The sequence below is a fragment of the Camellia sinensis genome, chromosome 6, assembly GCF_055761805.1.
Source record: "Camellia sinensis isolate YWXY chromosome 6, ASM5576180v1, whole genome shotgun sequence".
NCBI classification, from domain to species: domain Eukaryota; kingdom Viridiplantae; phylum Streptophyta; class Magnoliopsida; order Ericales; family Theaceae; genus Camellia; species Camellia sinensis.
Window position 1 is genome coordinate 67,900,608 of NC_138966.1, and position 22,993 is coordinate 67,923,600.

Sequence of the window (22,993 nt, forward strand, 5' to 3'; positions counted from 1 at the left end):
GCTTGCATGTAGGATTTAACACTCATATTTCCATATTCATCCCAATACATGCTTGATTATGCAAAAACATGGTGATCCTATACATGCATGTGCATTTTAACTTCAAATTCATCAAGTAGAGTACAACTCTTGTTCTTGATCACCAATTAACCTTTAATTCACAAAATCACCAGTTCAAACTCATGAATTCATAAACAATCACTTACCTAGAAGCTCAATCTATGGTCAGTTCTTGAGTTGGACTTCAAATTCATAACCTTGGGCCAAAAATTACACAACTTTCTCCCTCACTCTCTCTCTAACAGCCGACCTCCTCCCTTTCTTAGAGTTTGATCAGCCAAAAATGAAGGATATATGAGAGAATGAGGAGTGTAGTGCTCAAATACAAGAAGCCCCACTAGCCACATTTAAGATATTAAACAATTTGAGCACAATGCCATTAAATAATTCAATTTAATCTGGCCCGAATCAATTTTTCGATTAAATTTCACCGTAGGCTCTAAAAATTATGGCAATCATAATGGCGTAATCAATTTTGGGTTCTGTGGCCGATAAGGCCCTCAATTATATTTCCAAAGCTGATTATTCAAACAGATATTCCTACGGTGAACAGATAAAATTTCAAAATCACATATATTCACATAATGGCACATAAAATGTGGTAAACACGTAATCATACTCAATTTAAGGACCAATTGGCATACTACGGAACAGGGGTATTACACTCCCATCTAACAGTATCGTAGGCTTTCATAATGTCAACTTTCATAGCACATTTAGGAGTAACGGACCGACGATGATAACCTCTCATGAGCTGTTGGGACAAAAAAATATTATCAGAGATCCTCCTACCTTGCACAAAAGCAGATTGAACAGGGTCAATCAAATCAGGGAGGACAACCTTAATTCTGTTAGCAATAATCTTGGGTATGCACTTATAGATTGTGTTGCAACAAGAAATAGGCCTAAAGTCACCCACTCTCAAAGGATTAGGAACCTTAGGGATGAGAGCAATAATAGTGCTGTTAACCTCAGAGAGAAGTTTACCAGACTGGAAAAAGGTTCTAATTGCTTGAGTAACGTCCTTCCCAACAATGTCCCACGAGGCCTTAAAAAAACTACCCGTAAAACCATCCGGGCCAGGGGCTTTATTAGCCTTAAGAGACCAAACAACATCCTTAATCTCTTTATCAGAGACAAGACTACCAAGCTTTATAGATTGTTCCACAGAGACTCTAGACTGGACCAGAGAATTAATCCTTTCAAAACCATTGTACTAGTCCTTGAGCGGGGTACCAAAAAGATTTGTGAAAAAACTAATGAAGGATTGATGAATGTCTTCAGGCTTAGATGATTTACTACCATCATCCAACTCAATGCTAAGGATTTTGCTTATGTTAATATTGCTCTTAACAGATCTAAAAAAGAATTTGGTATTCCTATCCCCCAGACCCAACCAATCAACCCTGGATTTTTGATGAGCAAAACTCTCCTCCACAGCACATAAATCCACATAATGCCTGTGGTTAGTTCTCTCAAGATTCTGCAAAATCAGATTGCTCGGATCCTTGTCCAATTTACATTGAACAGATTCAAGGTCTGACTTACCAACAAGGACTCTAGTAGATATGTCACTAAAATCTTTCTTGTTTAGGTCTCTTAACCCAGGTTTCAAATTTCTAAGCTTTTGACAGACCCTAAACATGGGAACACCCTGAATGTATTGACTCCACTCATTAGAAGCCAGGGAAAGAAAGTCCTTTTGTTTGGACCAGAAATTAAAGAACTTAAAAGGTTTCTTATAAGAGGTGACAGCATCAAAAACAGTCACAACAGCAGAAGAGTGGTCAGAAATAGTAGAAGGCAGAAAAATAGCAGTAGAGTTGGGAAATTTATCCAGCCAAGACTCATTAACCAAAACTCTATAAATTTTAGTAGCAATATACTCCCCCACAATCCCTCTTGTTAGCCCAAGTAAATTGGCAGCCAGAATATGACAAATCGTCAAGCTCAGAGGCAAGAATATAAGAATTAAATTCCTCCTTCGAAGAATTCCAAATCTGAGAGCCTCCAAATTTCTCATGACTGTATCTAGTAGCATTAAAATCCCCTAAGAAGGCAATGGGACATTTGGACTGAGAGTGGGATAATCTAACCATGGTTTCACAAAAGACCCTTCTCAAAGAGTAGTTATTGTCAGCATACACAAAACAGGCAAGGAAAGTAGAGGCCTGAGTAAGATCAGTAATCTTACAAAAAATATGTTGATCAGAGGCAGATAGCTAGTCAGCCATACAAAAATTGAAGTCCCAAGAAACACAAATTCTACCAGTTTGATTAGGTTATGAGTTTGACAAAAAAGACCAGTTATTTAAACAGGAAGAGAAAATTTTCTTTTCATTTACAGCTCTTATTTTGGTCTCCAAAATACCCATGACTTTAATATCTTCTTTAACCACAAAATTTTTTAACTCTCTATGTTTAGAAGGATCATTCAACCATCTAATATTCCAAGCAGCTATTTTAAAAGTCATAGAAAACAAAAGACAAACAAAACCCACAACTAAGAAACTGAGAATTACCTCTTCTTTTTCCTCTGGCTACTGCTGCTCTTGCCAGAGGATTTACCTTTTGCTGGAGTTGGTTGATTTGGCACAGGAATAGCATTAGGACTACCAGGAGTTGAATCCTTGAACTTCTGTACTTCCTCCAGCAATGCTGGGTCTTGAGGATGATAAGGCTTATCATATCTGCCAAGTTGCTCTTCATCTCTTGCAGGCCCTCAATGTAGGGAACATCTTCCCCGGTGTCAGCAGAAGAACCAGCAAGAATCTGAGAAGCAACAGGCCTGTTGTCCTCTGTTACTGAGTCAGAATTTTTTGCTTGATCTGTAAAAGGCACTTCCCTATTCAACAGTAATTCCTCATCAGTAGCTTCAATTTGGTCAGGTAGTGAAACCTCCCCTTGCAAATTAGAAGTCAGACCTTCCTCTTCATTTGTTCCATGAGTTCCCTGAGGAACAGGAATTGCCTCATCTCCAGCAATAACTCCAACTTGCATCTTCCCTTTAGCCATAATAGTGGTCCAGCCAGGCTCAGTAGGATTCTCTTCTGTTTCTTTCTGGAGAGACACCAGTTTAGCCACTTGAGTAGTAACACATCTAGTTGTCTCATGGCCAAAAGCTACACAATGTTCACATTTAGCAGGAAGACCTTGGTATTCAACATTCACAACAATTGTTTCACCATCACAATTTACAGGGAAAGAGGGTGGTTGTTTGGAAGAAGCATCAACTTCTACACAAACTCTGGCGAAAGCAACCCTACCCCCACTAGCAGTGAGCTGATCCGTGAACAACGGGTTACCAACAGCACTAGCAATCCTACCAAGGCCATCATCATCCCAATATTCTAAAGGAATATTATAGAACCTAACCCAGACTGGTACTTTAGTCACCTTCTCCTTCGATAATTTCATCATACGTTTCCATTTTTTCAGAATAATATTGAAGCCCCCAATGTACCAAGGACCTCCCTCCAGGACTTCAAAGCAACACTCAAGGTTATCAAAAATGAAGAAAATGAAGCCTTCACCATTAGCTAAAACTTTTTTAAGACCCTTATTCTTCCACATGCTAAATGCACTATTCTTCATGTAGTTGAAGTTAACCCCTTTCCATAAGAAATAACCCACCAAACAGGAATCCCACTTTTGAAGGGGATTAGGTCTTGGGGGCAAATCAACACTGATAAAGTCGTCTTTAACAGTAGGAGGGAAGTACCTGAGAGAGACTTGCAATCTTGTAGACGAATTTGTGATTTCAGCCCACGATTTCCCCGAGTGATTTCCAGATCCCCTACCTCCACCACGTCCTCTGTTTTCTCTACCTCCTCGAGTATTAGCCCCACCACGATCTAGATTATGTTAAACTAATATCGTTAAGCTACAGTTACTGAGAAAATTATTTTTCCTAAACGCTGAGCAAGAGTAGTTTGAGTATAGAAAATAAAGTCCGAGAAAAGAAAGAGAAATAGGATGAAAATCAAAGGGAAATTCAAATTCATCATTTTTGACTTGAGAATTGAACGCTTTGGTGATTTAGAACACATTAAACAATGTGCTTAAGTTAAACTAATGTCATTAAGCTCTAGTTAATCCGAAAATTCTCGTTCTTAGAGGAAAAGCAAGGTTGTTTTGAGTTAAACTTGGCCACCTAAGCTAATGAAACAATTAGTGGCCTAAGCTAAGTAGTTCCTAGAACAAAATAGGGAAGGATGGAGAAGTATGGAGAAAGTTAGAGAGAAACATTATTCCTGAGAGCAGGAAGAGAAACTTGGGGAAAGGAAAGAGATATAGGAAAAAAATCAAAGGGAATTGAAGTTCATCCTTTTGGAATTTAGAATTGAACACTTGGGTGTTTAAGAAGACCTTAAATAAGGTGCTTAGGTTGAACTAATATCATTAAGCTACGATCACTCATAAAATTCTCGTTCCTAGCGGCTATGCAAGGCTAGCTTGAGTTAAACTTTGCCACTTAAGCTAATGAAACAATTAGTGGCCTAGGCTAATTAGTTCCTAGAACAAAATAGAGAACGATGAAGAAGGACGAAGAAAGTTAGAGAGAAACATTCTTCTTGAGAGCAACAAGAGAAAGTTAGAGAAACAAAAGAGAAATAGGAAGAAAATTAAAGGGAAATTGAACACTTGGTGGTTTCGAAAACCTTAAATAAGGTGTTTAAGCTAAACCAAGATCGTTAAGCTTATATTACATTGAAAATTCTCCTTCTTAGAGTGTAAAGATGGTTAGTTTATTCACCCCAAAAAAAAGATGGTTAGTTTGAGCTAAACTTGGCCACTTAAGCTAATGAAACCATTAGTGGCCTATGCTAATTAGTTCCTAGAATAAAATAGAGAAGGATGTAGAAGGACGAAGAAAGTAAGGGAGAAACTTTCTTCTTCAGAGCTAAAAAAGACAGTTATAGAAATAAAAGAGAATTATGAATAAAATCGAAGGGAATTCAAATTCATGCTTGTGGACTTAAGAATTCAACACTTTTTTGGGTGAATAAGAATTCAACACTTAGGTGATTAATTAACCTTGAATCTGGTTCATAAGTTAAACTCAAATCGTTAAGCTACAATTACACAGAAAATTCTCTTTCCTACAGGCTGTTCAAGGTTAGTTTGAGTTAAACTTCCCACTTAAGCTAATGAATCAGTTGGTGACCTAAGTTAATTAGTTCCTTGTACAAAATAGAGAAGGATGGAGAATGACGGAGAAGGTTAGAGAGAAACATTCTTCACGAGAGCTAGAAGGGAAAGTTAGATGAAAGAAAAGAGAAATTGGAAAAAAATCAAAAGGAATTCAAATTCACCCTTTTGCACTTGAGAATTGAACACTTAGGTGACTTTGAAAACCTTAAATAAGGTGCTTAAGTTAAAACTAATATCTTTAAGCCCCAGTTAATCCAGAAATTCTCGTTCTTAGAGGCTAAAGAAGGTTAGTTTGAGTTAAACAGGGCCACTTAAGCTTACTACAGAAAAAATTAGTTGTCTAAGTTAATTAGTGCCTAAAACCAAATGGAGGATGGAGAAGGATGGAAAAAGTTAGATAGAAACTTTCTTCTTGAGAGCTAGAAGAGAAAGTTACAAAAAAAAATAAAAAAAATAAATGAAGAGTAGAAAATCAAATGGAATTCAAATTCATCCTTATGGACTTGAGAGTTCAACACTTGGGTGAGTGAGAAGGATTGAATGAGGTGCTTAAGTTAAACTAATATCGTTAAGCTACAATTACTCAGAAAATTCTCTTTCCTAGAAGCTATTCAAGGTTAGTTTGAGTTAAACTTCCCAACTAAGCTAATGAATCAGTTGGTGACCTAACCTAGTTACTTGCTAGAACAAAATAGAGAAGTACGGACATGGACGAAGAAGGTCAGATAGAAACATTCTTCATGAGAGCTAGAAGACAAAGTTAGAGAAAAGAAAGAGAAATAGGAAGAAAATCAAAGGGAATTCAAATTCATCCTTTTGGACTTGAGAATTGAACACTTTGGTGATTTAGAAAACCGTAAATGTGGTGGTTATATTAAATAGAGAAAGATGTAGAAGGACAGAGAAAGCTAGAGAGAAACGTTCTTCTTGAGATCTTGAAGAGAAAGTTAGAGAAAAGAAGGAGAAATAGGAAGGAAATCAAAGGGAATTTGAATTCATCCTTTTGTGCCTGAGATTTGAACACTTAAGTAATTTAGAAAACCTTAAATGAGGTGCTTATGTTAAACTAATATCGTTAAGCTACAGTTACTGAGAAAATTATTTTTCCTAAACGCTGAGCAAGGGTAGTTTGTGTTAAACTTCCCACCTAAGCTAATGAATCATTTAGTGGCCTAAGCTAATTACTTCATAGAACAAAATAGAGAAGGATGGACAAGGACAGAGAAGGTTATCGTGGAACATTCTTCATGAGAGCTAGAAAATAAAGTCCGAGAAAAGAAAGAGAAATAGGATGAAAATCAAAGGGAATTCAAATTCATCATTTTTGACTTGAGAATTGAACACTTTGGTGATTTAGAACACATTAAACAATGTGCTTAAGTTAAACTAATGTCATTAAGCTCCAGTTAATCCGAAAATTCTCCTTCTTACCTAAGCTAATGAAACAATTAGTGGCCTAAGCTAATTAGTTCCTAGAACAAAATAGGGAAGGATGGAGAAGTATGGAGAAAGTTAGAGAGAAAGATTCTTCTTGAGAGTAGGAAGAGAAACTTGGGGAAAGGAAAGAGATATAGGAAAAAAATCAAAGGGAATTGAAGTTCATCCTTTTGGACTTTAGAATTGAACACTTGGGTGTTTAAGAAGATCTTAAATAAGGTGCTTAGGTTGAACTAATATCATTAAGCTACGATCACTCATAAAATTCTCGTTCCTAGCGGCTATGCAAGGCTAGCTTGAGTTAAACTTTGCCACTTAAGCTCATGAAACAATTAGTGGCCTAGGCTAATTAGTTCCTAGAACAAAATAGAGAACGATGAAGAAGGACGAAGAAAGTTAGAGAGAAACATTCTTCTTGAGAGCAACAAGAGAAAGTTAGAGAAACAAAAGAGAAATAGGAAGAAAATTAAAGGGAAATCAAATTCATTCGTTTGGACTTGAGAATTGAACACTTGGTGGTTTCGAAAACCTTAAATAAGGTGTTTAAGCTAAACCAAGATCGTTAAGCTCATATTACATTGAAAATTCTCCTTCTTAGAGTGTAAAGATGGTTAGTTTATTCACCCCAAAAAAAAGATGGTTAGTTTGAGCTAAACTTGGCCACTTAAGCTAATGAAACCATTAGTGGCCTATGCTAATTAGTTCCTAGAATAAAATAGAGAAGGATGTAGAAGGACGAAGAAAGTAAGGGAGAAACTTTCTTCTTCAGAGCTAAAAAAGACAGTTATAGAAATAAAAGAGAATTATGAATAAAATCGAAGGGAATTCAAATTCATGCTTGTGGACTTAAGAATTCAACACTTTTTTGGGTGAATAAGAATTCAACACTTAGGTGATTAATTAACCTTGAATCTGGTTCATAAGTTAAACTCAAATCGTTAAGCTACAATTACACAGAAAATTCTCTTTCCTAGAGGCTGTTCAAGGTTAGTTTGAGTTAAACTTCCCACTTAAGCTAATGAATCAGTTGGTGACCTAAGTTAATTAGTTCCTTGTACAAAATAGAGAATGATGGAGAATGACGGAGAAGGTTAGAGAGAAACATTCTTCACGAGAGCTAGAAGGGAAAGTTAGATGAAAGAAAAGAGAAATTGGAAGAAAATCAAAAGGAATTCAAATTCACCCTTTTGCACTTGAGAATTGAACACTTAGGTGACTTTGAAAACCTTAAATAAGGTGCTTAAGTTAAAACTAATATCTTTAAGCCCCAGTTAATCCAGAAATTCTCGTTCTTAGAGGCTAAAGAAGGTTAGTTTGAGTTAAACAGGGCCACTTAAGCTTACTACAGAAACAATTAGTTGTCTAAGTTAATTAGTGCCTAAAACCAAATGGTGGATGGAGAAGGATGGAAAAAGTTAGATAGAAACTTTCTTCTTGAGAGCTAGAAGAGAAAGTTACAAAAAAAAATAAAAAAATAAAGGAAGAGTAGAAAATCAAATGGAATTCAAATTCATCCTTATGGACTTGAGAGTTCAACACTTGGATGAGTGAGAAGGATTGAATGAGGTGCTTAAGTTAAACTAATATCGTTAAGCTACAATTACTCAGAAAATTCTCTTTCCTAGAAGCTATTCAAGGTTAGTTTGAGTTAAACTTCCCAACTAAGCTAATGAATCAGTTGGTGACCTAACCTAGTTAGTTGCTAGAACAAAATAGAGAAGTACGGACATGGACGAAGAAGGTCAGATAGAAACATTCTTCATGAGAGCTAGAAGACAAAGTTAGAGAAAAGAAAGAGAAATAGGAAGAAAATCAAAGGGAATTCAAATTCATCCTTTTGGACTTGAGAATTGAACACTTTGGTGATTTAGAAAACCATAAATGTTGTGGTTATATTAAATAGAGAAAGATGTAGAAGGACAGAGAAAGCTAGAGAGAAACGTTCTTCTTGAGATCTTGAAGAGAAAGTTAGAGAAAAGAAGGAGAAATAGGAAGGAAATCAAAGGGAATTTGAATTCATCCTTTTGTGCCTGAGATTTGAACACTTAAGTAATTTAGAAAACCTTAAATGAGGTGCTTATGTTAAACTAATATCGTTAAGCTACAGTTACTGAGAAAATTATTTTTCCTAAACGCTGAGCAAGGGTAGTTTGAGTTAAACTTCCCACCTAAGCTAATGAATCATTTAGTGGCCTAAGCTAATTACTTCATAGAACAAAATAGAGAAGGATGGACAAGGACAGAGAAGGTTATCGTGGAACATTCTTCATGAGAGCTAGAAAATAAAGTCCGAGAAAAGAAAGAGAAATAGGATGAAAATCAAAGGGAATTCAAATTCATCATTTTTGACTTGAGAATTGAACACTTTGGTGATTTAGAACACATTAAACAATGTGCTTAAGTTAAACTAATGTCATTAAGCTCCAGTTAATCCGAAAATTCTCGTTCTTAGAGGAAAAGCAAGGTTGTTTTGAGTTAAACTTGGCCACCTAAGCTAATGAAACAATTAGTGGCCTAAGCTAAGTAGTTCCTAGAACAAAATAGGGAAGGATGGAGAAGTATGGAGAAAGTTAGAGAGAAAGATTCTTCTTGAGAGCAGGAAGAGAAACTTGGGGAAAGGAAAGAGATATAGGAAAAAAATCAAAGGGAATTGAAGTTCATCCTTTTGGACTTTAGAATTGAACACTTGGGTGTTTAAGAAGACCTTAGATAAGGTGCTTAGGTTGAACTAATATCATTAAGCTACGATCACTCATAAAATTCTCGTTCCTAGCGGCTATGCAAGGCTAGCTTGAGTTAAACTTTGCCACTTAAGCTAATGAAACAATTAGTGGCCTAGGCTAATTAGTTCCTAGAACAAAATAGAGAACGATGAAGAAGGACGAAGAAAGTTAGAGAGAAACATTCTTCTTGAGAGCAACAAGAGAAAGTTAGAGAAACAAAAGAGAAATAGGAAGAAAATTAAAGGGAAATCAAATTCATTCGTTTGGACTTGAGAATTGAACACTTGGTGGTTTCGAAAACCTTAAATAAGGTGGTTTAGCTAAACCAAGATCGTTAAGCTTATATTACATTGAAAATTCTCCTTCTTAGAGTGTAAAGATGGTTAGTTTATTCACCCCAAAAAAAAGATGGTTAGTTTGAGCTAAACTTGGCCACTTAAGCTAATGAAACCATTAGTGGCCTATGCTAATTAGTTCCTAGAATAAAATAGAGAAGGATGTAGAAGGACGAAGAAAGTAAGGGAGAAACTTTCTTCTTCAGAGCTAAAAAAGACAGTTATAGAAATAAAAGAGAATTATGAATAAAATCGAAGGGAATTCAAATTCATGCTTGTGGACTTAAGAATTCAACACTTTTTTGGGTGAATAAGAATTCAACACTTAGGTGATTAATTAACCTTGAATCTGGTTCATAAGTTAAACTCAAATCGTTAAGCTACAATTACACAGAAAATTCTCTTTCCTAGAGGCTGTTCAAGGTTTGTTTGAGTTAAACTTCCCACTTAAGCTAATGAATCAGTTGGTGACCTAAGTTAATTAGTTCCTTGTACAAAATAGAGAAGGATGGAGAATGACGGAGAAGGTTAGAGAGAAACATTCTTCACGAGAGCTAGAAGGGAAAGTTAGATGAAAGAAAAGAGAAATTGGAAGAAAATCAAAAGGAATTCAAATTCACCCTTTTGCACTTGAGAATTGAACACTTAGGTGACTTTGAAAACCTTAAATAAGGTGCTTAAGTTAAAACTAATATCTTTAAGCCCCAGTTAATCCAGAAATTCTCGTTCTTAGAGGCTAAAGAAGGTTAGTTTGAGTTAAACAGGGCCACTTAAGCTTACTACAGAAACAATTAGTTGTCTAAGTTAATTAGTGCCTAAAACCAAATGGAGGATGCAGAAGGATGGAAAAAGTTAGATAGAAACTTTCTTCTTGAGAGCTAGAAGAGAAAGTTACAAAAAAATATAAAAAAAATAAATGAAGAGTAGAAAATCAAATGGAATTCAAATTCATCCTTATGGACTTGAGAGTTCAACACTTGGGTGAGTGAGAAGGATTGAATGAGGTGCTTAAGTTAAACTAATATCGTTAAGCTACAATTACTCAGAAAATTCTCTTTCCTAGAAGCTATTCAAGGTTAGTTTGAGTTAAACTTCCCAACTAAGCTAATGAATCAGCTGGTGACCTAACCTAGTTAGTTGCTAGAACAAAATAGAGAAGTACGGACATGGACGAAGAAGGTCAGATAGAAACATTCTTCATGAGAGCTAGAAGACAAAGTTAGAGAAAAGAAAGAGAAATAGGAAGAAAAATCAAAGGGAATTCAAATTCATCCTTTTGGACTTGAGAATTGAACACTTTGGTGATTTAGAAAACCTTAAATGTTGTGGTTATATTAAATAGAGAAAGATGTAGAAGGACAGAGAAAGCTAGAGAGAAACGTTCCTCTTGAGATCTTGAAGAGAAAGTTAGAGAAAAGAAGGAGAAATAGGAAGGAAATCGAAGGGAATTCGAATTCATCCTTTTGTGCCTGAGATTTGAACACTTAAGTAATTTAGAAAACCTTAAATGAGGTGCTTATGTTAAACTAATATCGTTAAGCTACAGTTACTGAGAAAATTATTTTTCCTAAACGCTGAGCAAGGGTAGTTTGAGTTAAACTTCCCACCTAAGCTAATGAATCATTTAGTGGCCTAAGCTAATTACTTCATAGAACAAAATAGAGAAGGATGGACAAGGACAGAGAAGGTTATCGTGGAACATTCTTCATGAGAGCTAGAAAATAAAGTCCGAGAAAAGAAAGAGAAATAGGATGAAAATCAAAGGGAATTCAAATTCATCATTTTTTTTTTTTTTGGGTAAGTAAGTCATAAAATAAAGACAATGAAATATACAAGTTTACAAGGGGCATACCCCAGGTACACCCAACAACAAATAAATAAAAATTACATAACCAACATAAACTACTAAAGTACCCCCATAAAGATGGGGGGAAAGCACAAGAACAACAGAAAACTAAAAAAAACCCCAACTTTGCCCATATATCTTTTTGTCCCCCAGTAACCCCTACCATCAAAGATAATATATGGAAACTAGGGATGGATATATGGGCAAAGGTACAAACAACACCACAAAGCTATTTAACAAAACAAACACACAAGGCTGCAACCCAAAAGCCCGGTCCAAACGGTTAGTCACCCCCACAAGCCGCCAGTCTCTACCGAAGATGAGCACATGGTGTCCAGTAAGCCTTCCACTCTTCACAGCCGTGACATCCTAGCCACTTAACCAAAGCCATGACAGAGGAAAAAATCTACCCCACGACACATCCCGACAAAGTCACATGAAGCTAGCACGAGTAGTAGCCGTAATCAACGGTCTTAGGAGTTGTAGCGCAAAAACAATAGCCCCACAGCAACAGCCCAATACATAGTCAAAAAACACATAAGATCAAACATCACATCCCCCAGTCCCTTCCTTGGTAGATCGTAAGCCTCAAACCCCACGGCAGTGTGCCCTTCACTCCATGTCAGGCGTGGCAATACAATCAAATAGAATGGGTCACATGAAGACAAGAAGCTACCATAAACCGGTAGCTATCCTCCCGCTCATCTCCCAGTCTCTGACTCAGCAAGTCATCAAACCACTATTCCCCAAAGCAGTGACCCCTCAATCACTCTTGGCGGAGATGGCTCAAAACTCACCTTGTATCGAGTCACATGAGGATCACACGATCAATCAAAATGAAAAAATCAACTATGAATAGTCCGCTGTAATGTGGCTAAACAGAAATAAATGGGCACACCAAACCCGCTTAGACAAACCCAATATAGCAAATAGCTCAAACTGCTGAGAATAATAAACTGGGTCACTAAAAAATAACCGAAGATTCAAAAGTCTAAGGTGGGCAAAAGAAACCCACGGCCAAATAGCAAAAAACCCATGGCCTATACAAAAACCCATGGGCACCCACGTGATTCCCTCAAAAGCAAACAAATGGGACCCACCTTCCACTCTTCACAATATCACCAATATAATAGAAACTACTTCAGCAAAAGCAAAACAAGTGGGCCCCAAAGCCAGCCATTACCCGAATATATATATATATAAACTACATATATTATAACCAAAATAAAAAGCATGATCACCTATCAAATGGCTGGCCCCACCTTGAGTCAAAACCAGCAGCAAAACCATGTGCTGATTGTAACAAAACCGTGGGCTATCCTCTCTCCCATGTGATGCCATCCAATCAACTCAGATTACTACCTTCCTGTCATACATTGGCGGGAAAGTTGAAATCAACAAATAATCAGATACAACTCAATTCACGACACTTCAATGCTGCGCGTGGACCCCACTCATCTCCTCCAAAATTCAATTTACAGAGCTAACGGCACCGGAGCAAAACCCAGCCCGTAGAGAAGCTCATATTATAGCAACGGACAAAGAACCATCCGCCAGCAACACCACCCTACAGCAACAACGACACCGGCACGTAGTACCTAAAAATAGATACCCACACCATGATAATCAGAGTAAAACCCAGAGACCATGACCCCACCGGCAGCAAGCTTGCCATGGTAGAAGCCATCTTCGAAACACGGAAAAACGTTGGACATCAACCCAACAAACCCATCATGACGACGATGTTGGACATCAACCCAACGCTAGTGGACACAGCACCATCTGAAACAAAGCTTGGTTTGCACGTTAATCCAGATCAAAACCCAGACCAATGCTCATAACCAAACCTCTGCAACTAAGGCACACACTTACAAACACACCAAACCCACAGAGAGACGTTCAGCAGTCCGTTGGCATTACAAGGCCCTACCTTACAGCAACCAGCTTACACAAGAACAGAAAGCCACCATCACAACTGACAGATGAGGCCAACCGCAACTTAATATAAACCATGGAGGCCGAAGTAAGCTGGGACAAGAATACCTCTAGAAATAACCGAAGAACTCCAAACAAAATTAATAAACAAGAACATAGATCATCAAACACCCAAACCAGGGCTTAATAGATCTGAAACAACACTCACTCACCCGCAGAATCTGGGTAGAGGAGCTAAACAAGCTGGCCAGAACAGCACCAGTCCTTCACCACCGTTATACACCACCGGGGGGAGCTTTCTCTCTCTAGAATCTAGAGAGAGAAGCTCTGCTTTCTTCCCCCATTTGGAAAATTTAAATTCATCATTTTTGACTTGAGAATTGAACACTTTGGTGATTTAGAACACATTAAACAATGTGCTTAAGTTAAACTAATGTCATTAAGCTCCAGTTAATCCGAAAATTCTCGTTCTTACCTAAGCTGATGAAACAATTAGTGGCCTAAGCTAATTAGTTCCTAGAACAAAATAGGGAAGGATGGAGAAGTATGGAGAAAGTTAGAGAGAAACATTCTTCTTGAGAGCAGGAAGAGAAACTTGGGGAAAGGAAAGAGATATAGGAAAAAAATCAAAGGGAATTGAAGTTCATCCTTTTGGACTTTAGAATTGAACACTTGGGTGTTTAAGAAGACCTTAAATAAGGTGCTTAGGTTGAACTAATATCATTAAGCTACGATCACTCATAAAATTCTCGTTCCTAGCGGCTATGCAAGGCTAGCTTGAGTTAAACTTTGCCACTTAAGCTAATGAAACAATTAGTGGCCTAGGCTAATTAGTTCCTAGAACAAAATAGAGAACGATGAAGAAGGACGAAGAAAGTTAGAGAGAAACATTCTTCTTGAGAGCAACAAGAGAAAGTTAGAGAAACAAAAGAGAAATAGGATGAAAATTAAAGGGAAATCAAATTCATTCGTTTGGACTTGAGAATTGAACACTTGGTGGTTTCGAAAACCTTAAATAAGGTGTTTAAGCTAAACCAAGATCGTTAAGCTTATATTACATTGAAAATTCTCCTTCTTAGAGTGTAAAGATGGTTAGTTTATTCACCCCAAAAAAAAGATGGTTAGTTTGAGCTAAACTTGGCCACTTAAGCTAATGAAACCATGAGTGGCCTATGCTAATTAGTTCCTAGAATAAAATAGAGAAGGATGTAGAAGGACGAAGAAAGTAAGGGAGAAACTTTCTTCTTCAGAGCTAAAAAGACAGTTATAGAAATAAAAGAGAATTATGAATAAAATCGAAGGGAATTCAAATTCATGCTTGTGGACTTAAGAATTCAACACTTTTTTGGGTGAATAATTAACCTTGAATCTGGTTCATAAGTTAAACTCAAATCGTTAAGCTACAATTACACAGAAAATTCTCTTTCCTAGAGGCTGTTCAAGGTTAGTTTGAGTTAAACTTCCCACTTAAGCTAATGAATCAGTTGGTGACCTAAGTTAATTAGTTCCTTGTACAAAATAGAGATGGATGGAGAAAGACGGAGAAGGTTAGAGAGAAACATTCTTCACGAGAGCTAGAAGGGAAAGTTAGATGAAAGAAAAGAGGGTAGACTGTAGGAACCCACATTTTATGTCCTCATCATGTTCATGAGCATCGGTATGATTATGACTTGTTAAGCTTGCATGTGTATGTTCGTGACTTGTTTCGCTTGAGCGGATGTGATCCATGCCTTGTTTTGAAGCCTTGTGATTTGTCTAAGTGTAGTGTGCTTGTCTTGTTCCTTCCTTGATGTGAAACTTAGGTCACGCCTTGCCTGAGTTATACTAGCCGATGTTATTCCAAGCCTAGGTTACGTTACGCCTAGATCATTCCAAGCCGAGGTCATCCTCAGTCTAGAAGTATCTTGGAACCCCTTGTTGACCTCCGTCCTTGCCTTGACACATTAGCCGAGATGTTACCTTGCACCCAAGTGATCTCGTCCTAGAGTGGTATGACCTAGACCGAGGTGTGGCGCATCTAGGCCAAGATGTGGCACAGCTTAGTCAAGTGTTGTCCTACCTAGCTGAGGTCATTGTCACCTTAGTTGCCGAAGTCCTTTTGTTAGCCGATGTCACCCCTTGCCGGAGTGCCATTCCGTGTAGCTTGTTAAATACGCCTTGTTATTAGCCGATGTCTTTGCCTCGTCAGAGAGCCCATACCGCTTTACTTGTTGAACACCCTTCCACCATGCTTTGTCTGATCTGTCAGCCACCTTTTCAGGGAAAAACCCAACCAGTCGCCGCCACGTGTCTCAGTAGAGGGTTAACCCCAGAACCGGGTAAAGAAAACTATCATTTGGTATCATAACCTTGCCTTGTAGAGAGAGAAGCTCTAGGAGGAAGAAGGAGTTTTAGAGTGAGGAAGTAGATCTTCAAGCTTGATTCCTAGAGATCGAACCGTTAGATCCGTGTTCTAAGGTTAGATTCTTGATCTGCTCATGATGTTCTCTATGTTCATGTTATTGCATTGCATGATCGGATATGATTTGTAAGCCATGCATTGTTTTGAAGTTCGATTTTAGAAAGAGAAAATGAGATTCATGTGTTCTTCAAGAAAGTCTTGTTTTGATCCGAAAGCTTGCATAAAGAATCATGTTTTTGTGTTTATTTCCGCAAGAATTCCAAGTACGGGTACCCAGGTCCATGTTTTCAAACTCGTGGCATGAAAATCCCAGATTTGTGATAACAGATTGTGATCGAACATTCATATTTTTCATGTTTTCACACTCATGTTCTCCATGTTCATTAGCAGAGGGAAACCCAGAGTTTCCCGACCTCTTTTCCTTGCATGTGGCCCTCGGGAACATACCTCGGTGAGGAGGTGTGGAACCTCGGCCTAGACCTGGTTAGTGCCCAGCATGCTTTCCGAGATCATTTGCATACATAAGAGACTTGTTTGAAAGTGCATTCAATAGGCTTTGCCATGTGTTTGTAGGACTTGGGCTTGTCTCGACCCCGACGTTTGAAGAACTATGTGAGTGGTATTTTTAATAAAGCTATGTTACACTTGCTTTCATAAATCTCGTCTTGCCTTGTTTTGAAAAGTACTTGATCTAGCATGAATGACTATCCCTACTTGTATATTAAGCACTATCTTGTTTTGATGACATTTCTTGAAAGTCCTTAGTTGCAGGGGACTATAATGCAACTGCACTCTTGTCTTGAAAGTCCTTAGCTGCAGGGGACTATAATGCAACTGCACTCTTGTCTTGAAAGTCCTTAGCTGCAGGGGACTATAATGCAACTGCACTCTTGTCTTGAAAGTCCTTAGCTGCAGGGGTAATGCAACTGCACTCTTGTCTTGGAATTGTCATCACCCCCTTGTATTAAGTAGATGTAATAATTATCCACCCAAAAAAAAAGTAGATGTAATAACATCCAAAGAACTTGATAGGCCGGCAATGAACTTGATTTCCCCCTTGATTGTAAAGTATGCTATGTATTGTTTTGGAAGAAATCTTGGATATCAATCATGCAAAACCTTTATTTCTAATATCATTCACTGAGTACCCAAGCTCACCCTCTCTATATATATGTAGGTGATGAGCAAGAAGGCAATGAGGCCTAGACGTGTAGCCGATGTGTTTTTGGGTGCATTGCCGACGTGTTTTGGATTAGCATTTTGCACCATCTTGAAGATCATGCTTCTTAGCTTGTATTTCTTGTGCACTTGTATATGTCGGCTCGAGAAGCCTTTTGGTCAAGATGTATTTTGTATCTCATCCCCTTATTGTATCTAAGTTGTAAGACTTTGTAAAAAAAAAAATGTATGTCATTTCATTGGACTTAAGCACGGCTCTCATGGACTATTTAGATTCTATATATATATATGTTGCTTCCGCACTTGTAAGCCCCATATTTTATACTCTGATTGTGTGTGATTCTTGTAAGTCGGCCTTCGGTAATCTCGGATTACTGGCCATCATGGCACCAAACTACTAGGGGCGGTTTGGGGGCGTGACAGAATGGTATCAGAGCACGCGTTCCTTATAGTACGTTAATCACCCACCTTGAGTCCTAAAGAGCATAGGATTTTCCTTAGAATGATGTTAGGATTGCATCATATTACTTGCTACTTGACTACGTGTGCATCATTTCGGCATAGACATTTGTTACTTGTATACGTATTATCTGTTCAGTTATTTTTAAAGTTCATCTTGCATCCTCCTAGCATCATGAGGAGAGGTAGACCTCCAGTTGGCCGAGATCGTTCAGAAGATAGATTGGAGAGGTTGGAAAGGTTAGTCGAAGGCTTGGTTCGTGAGCAGAGACAACCTAGGCCACAGGATACTGGTACGACTTCCGCGCAGGCTGAGCGGACGAATGGCCGTTATACAGCTCCACCCCCTCCAGTGCCACAAGTGCCTCTACAGCAGGCTTTGTATGGGAACGACACGATAACCCTGATCAGAGAGTTCAAGAAAATGAAACCGCCGAGATTTCAAGGAGGTATAGAACCAATGAAAGCCGAGGCATGGGTTTTAGAGATGGAGAAGTTGTTTGAGATCTTCCCCAGTACAGACGCCCATAAGGTATCTCTGGCAGCATTCACATTAGACGACGATGCTCGTAGGTGGTGGATGATGGTCCGAGAAAGCAATCCGGGTCTGACTTGGGCAAAATTTTTGGAGTTGTTCTACAACAAGCATTTCCCCCTTAGCGTCCGAGACCGAAAGACCACGGAGTTTCAGAATCTGATGCAAGGGAACAAGACAGTCGCAGAATACGATCGTGCCTTTACCGAACTGGCGAGATATGCGCCTCATATGGTTGACGACGAATACCGAAAGGCGAGGAAGTTCGAAAGTGGGTTACGTGGACCGATACAAGATCGGGTCAATATGCTCAATATGCCGACATACGCTGGAGTACTGGACAAGGCCATCCTGGCCGAAGCTAATTTAAACCGATACCAGAGATCAGGTGAGGGTCAGAGGAAGAGACAGAATTATGATAACCGCTGAGTTCCGTTCAATGCCAAGAAGAGAATGAGCGCAGAGAGTTCCAGCAACTCAAATCAGGAAGGTAACGCCAAGCCGGTGTGCGCGAGTTGTGGAAAGCTACATTTTGGGGTTTGTCATTGGGCAACAGGAGCTTGCTATGAGTGCGGCGAGATAGGTCATCGTGTGAAGGACTGCCCGAAGGCAGGGACTGACAATGGAAAGAGGAATGGAAGCACCTCGGGCTCTGCACAGAACAACAACGTCGGGAGAATACAGGCAAGGCAAGGCAGAGTTTTTGCATTGGTGCCCGGAGACGCCCAGAATGCCGAGGCGGTAGTGTCAGGTACCCTTTCAATTTGTTCTCAAGATGCAAACGTATTGATTGATTCGGGTTCTACGCATTCATTTGTGTCCACTATATTCGCCGAGAAGTTGAGTAGAGAATTAGAACCCCTTGATTACGTATTATCTGTGTCTACTCCATCTGGGAGAAATATGATTGTTACATCCATTTATAGGAAGTGTATTGTTATGATTGAGAATGTAGAGTTGTTAGTTGATTTGATGCCATTAAGCATGACCCATTTCGATGTCATATTGGGAATGGATTGGTTAGTAGCGAACCATGCATCCATTAATTGTGTTACTAAGAGCGTCACATTGAAGACCCCAAGTCAAGCTGAGGCCATTTTCCAAGGTAAAGGAGTAGTACCCCCACCTTACTTAATCTCATCCATGAAGGCCTACAGGTTGATCCAAAAAGGATGTCAGGGTTATTTATGCAGTATACTAAGTGATTTGAATGGAAGTGTTGAGTTAGCCGACATACCCGTTGTTGAGGAATTCCCCGATGTCTTTCCGAATGAGTTGCCTGGCCACCTTGTCGATAGGGAAATAGAGTTTACCGTGGACATCCTGTCAGGAACACAACCCATCTCCAAAACGCCCTACAGAATGGGCCCAGCCGAACTCAGAGAACTGAAATTGCAATTACAAGAATTGTTGGACAAAGGATTTGTTAGGCCGAGCACTTCACCGTGGGGAGCACCCGTTCTATTTGTTAAGAAAAAGGATGGCACACTTCGTCTTTGCATTGACTACAGAGAACTTAATAAGGTGACCATTAAGAATAAGTACCCATTGCCTAGAATCGATGATTTGCTTGATCAACTACGAGGAGCACGAGTCTTTTCCAAGATTGACCTTAGGTCAGGCTACCACCAGTTGAAGGTTAAAGCCGAGGACATCGAGAAAACTACTTTTCGGACAGATATGGCCACTACGAATTTTTGGTAATGCCCTTCGGAGTAACCAACGCCCCAGCAGCATTCATGGACTTGATGAACAGAGTCTTTAAGCCATACCTAGATGAGTTTGTCATTATTTTTATCGACGACGTATTGATCTATTCCGGGAGTACGAGCGAGCACGAGAATCATCTGAGACTTGCCCTGCAGACCTTGAGGGATAAAAAGTTGTACGCCAAGTTAAGTAAATGCGAGTTTTGGCTTTCCAGCATTTCATTTCTAGGGCATGTGATTAATGAAGACGGTATATCAGTTGACCCCAGTAAGATCGAAGCCATTGTGAATTGGCCGACGCCGACCAACGTGTCCGAGGTTCGTAGTTTTCTGGGTTTGGCAGGTTATTACAGGAAGTTTGTGAAGGATTTCTCGAGGATTGCAGTGCCATTGACACAACTAACTAGGAAGGGAGCAGCTTATGAATGGACCAATGAAAGAGAATCAGCCCTCCAGGAGCTGAAGACGAGGTTAGTTACAGCGCCAGTTCTGGTACTACCATCGGCTAATGAAGAATTTCAGATTTACAGTGATGCGTCATATAAGGGTTTGGGTTGCGTGTTAATGCAAGAAGGTAAAGTCATAGCGTACGCGTCTCGTCAGTTGAAGCCCAATGAAAAGAATTATCCTACCCACGATCTGGAACTAGCTGCCGTGGTTTTTGCTTTGAAGATATGGCGTCATTAGTTCCTAGAATAAAATACAGAATTATGTAGAAGGACGAAGAAAGTAAGGGAGAAACTTTCTTCTTCAGAGCTAAAAAAGACAGTTATAGAAATAAAAGAGAATTATGAATAAAATCGAAGGGAATTCAAATTCATGCTTGTGGACTTAAGAATTCAACACTTTTTTGGGTGAATAAGAATTCAACACTTAGGTGATTAATTAACCTTGAATCTGGTTCATAAGTTAAACTCAAATCGTTAAGCTACAATTACACAAAACATTCTCTTTCCTAGAGGCTGTTCAAGGTTAGTTTGAGTTAAACTTCCCACTTAAGCTAATGAATCAGTTCGTGACCTAAGTTAATTAGTTCCTTGTACAAAATAGAGAAGGATGGAGAATGACAGAGAAGGTTAGAGAGAAACATTGTTCACGAGCGCTAGAAGGGAAAGTTAGATGAAAGAAAAGAGAAATTGGAAGAAAATCAAAAGGAATTCAAATTCACCCTTTTGCACTTGAGAATTGAACACTTAGGTGAGTTTTCTCCTGGTATCTGGTCTGTCCCGGCCAGTTTGTTAGCTCCTCCACCCTTGACTTTTTGTGTGAGTGAGTTTGTTGGTTTCTGATCATGTTTTATAGTGTCTATGGTATTGAATTTTAATTTATTTTTATGGTGTTTTTACGTTGAGTAATTATTCCACTTGGCCTGAGTTGCCTCTTTCCGACGTGTATTGCTTGGAGTGACAAGGGCCCCCTCGTGATATATTCTACTCTAGTTATGTTCTCTTCCGGCGTTGTGCTCGCCGGCGTGATTGTGCGATGTGTTGCTGCCTCGGTCTACTCCGGTAGTCTCACGTGAGTACGCACTTTAGTGCTATTCTGCGGGTTCATACCTAGAAGGAGGATTTGGTTGCGGTTTGGGGTTCTAATCTACTCCGACAATGGTTTGGCAAAGAGGTGCTTTTGTTTCCAGTTCGTCCAGGAGTGTGGGCTGGGTCCCAGGTTGTTTTGTTTGATGGTGGGGTGTCACCAACGCTGGGTGTCTATCCTCGGTGCTGGTTCTGTTTCAGCGAAGGCCTGGTTGTTCGTCACTGGGCGACGGGCTTTTCCGGTGGATCTGTGGTGGGTTCTCTTCTCCGGTTTTCCGAGGGAGGTGATGCTACAGACCTGGTTATTGTTGATTTTGGTTTCCCAGCTACATTTGTTATCCAGTTTCGGTTTAGCCGCCGTCGTCGGGGATGAGGTGTAAGCTGGGCATGACTTTTTCGGTACACTCGGTATGTTTTGTGCCGAAGGTGATGTTGTGTCGCTGGCGGTGCTGGTTTTCTTTTTTTTTTGGGTAAGTAAGTCATAAAATATAGACAATGAAATTTACACGTTTACAAGGGGCATACCCCAGGCACCACGCCCAATAACAAATAAAAAACAGATATAACCAACATAAACTATCACTGCAACCCCTAAAAATAGAAGGGACAAGCAAGAACAATAGAAATACAGAAAAAACCCAATTCTGCCCATATATCCTCTTTGTCCTCAAGTAACCCCTACCATCAGAGATAATAGATGGGAACTTGAGGTGGATATATGGGCAGAGATACACACAAAATAACACCACTAAGCTAATAAACAAAACAGACACAGACCAAACAACAACCCTCAAGCCGAGTCAAAGATAATAATCAACCTCACAAGCCCCCAGTCTCTACTGCAGATAAAACATGGAATCCAATAAGCAACACACTCCTCACAGCCGTGACATCCAAGCCACTTAACCCAAGGCATAACGAAGGATAAGATCTACCCCAAGAGAAATCCCAAGTGCTGGTTTTCTTTGTTGATGGACAATTTGAAGCTTCCTTAATGCCAGAAGGGTCTTCCGGCATTGTGGTCTGTGACCGTGACAGTGCAGGTTTGTTTGACTGTGCATTGTCGTGTCGGCGTTGGGCCGTTTTCCTGGCGTCGTTTGGTTTCTGTGTGTGTGAAGTTGCTGCTGTTTGTTGCTGCGGGGATGTTACATTGCAGTGGCCTGTTTGCCGCCTGGTTTCTAAGGTGGTTTTTCCGCCGGTGAGGTCGTCGCCGTTTTGGATTCGGATGTGTATATGTGTTGTCGTCTCTGTATGGAAACTGGGACCATGCGCTGTCCACTCTTTGGGCTGTTCTGCGTTGTATTGTAGTATGTCTCCATTTCAATCTTCCCACCTGTAACACTGGTTGGTTGAAAGGAGCTGTCACTGATGTTACTACATGGGAAAGTGGATCTATGTGGTTGTACTTTAGCCCACAGTTTTGCGTCAAAACCATCTCATGGTTTTGGTTTTATTTTGATTTGTGGTGGGCCAGCCATTTTTTGGCCTGGTGTTTCAAACGTGGGGCCGTGGTATAAATAATGTATTATATATACTTTTTGTTATTATGGGTCAATCGGGTAAATGTTGAGTGGTACAGTGGACTATTCGTGGATTGTGGCCATGTGGGCTTTTATTTAATATGTGTATGGGCCAATCCTTCATTTTGGTCCCACCGCCTGACTTCTATTTGGGAGATAATTTGGATG

General features: G+C 39.3%; 1 protein-coding gene across 1 annotated transcript; it reads right to left on the reverse strand.

Annotated features, from left to right (window-relative positions):
* Positions 1-703: 703 nt before the first annotated feature.
* Positions 704-22,322, reverse strand: LOC145793340 (uncharacterized). The gene is made up of 6 exons (XM_082876146.1): positions 22,133-22,322; positions 21,831-21,896; positions 2,583-3,914; positions 2,406-2,518; positions 1,466-2,110; positions 704-1,240 (listed from the first exon to the last, which is right to left on the reverse strand). Exons 1-6 carry the CDS (start codon positions 22,320-22,322, stop codon positions 704-706), a joined length of 2,883 nt encoding a protein of 960 aa, XP_082732272.1.
* Positions 22,323-22,993: the final 671 nt, after the last annotated feature.

Excerpts from the sequence above, each read along its gene's own strand:
- LOC145793340 (XM_082876146.1), bottom strand. The coding sequence starts at position 22,322 with ATGCCGGAAGACCCTTCTGGCATTAAGGAAGCTTCAAATTGTCCATCA. Across the intron at positions 21,897-22,132 it reads ATCTGCAGTAGAGACTGGGG|GGGTTGCAGTGATAGTTTAT; the intron begins GCTTGTGAGGTT and ends TTCTATTTTTAG. Across the intron at positions 3,915-21,830 it reads TATTGGGCGTGGTGCCTGGG|ATCGTGGTGGGGCTAATACT; the intron begins GTATGCCCCTTG and ends AACATAATCTAG.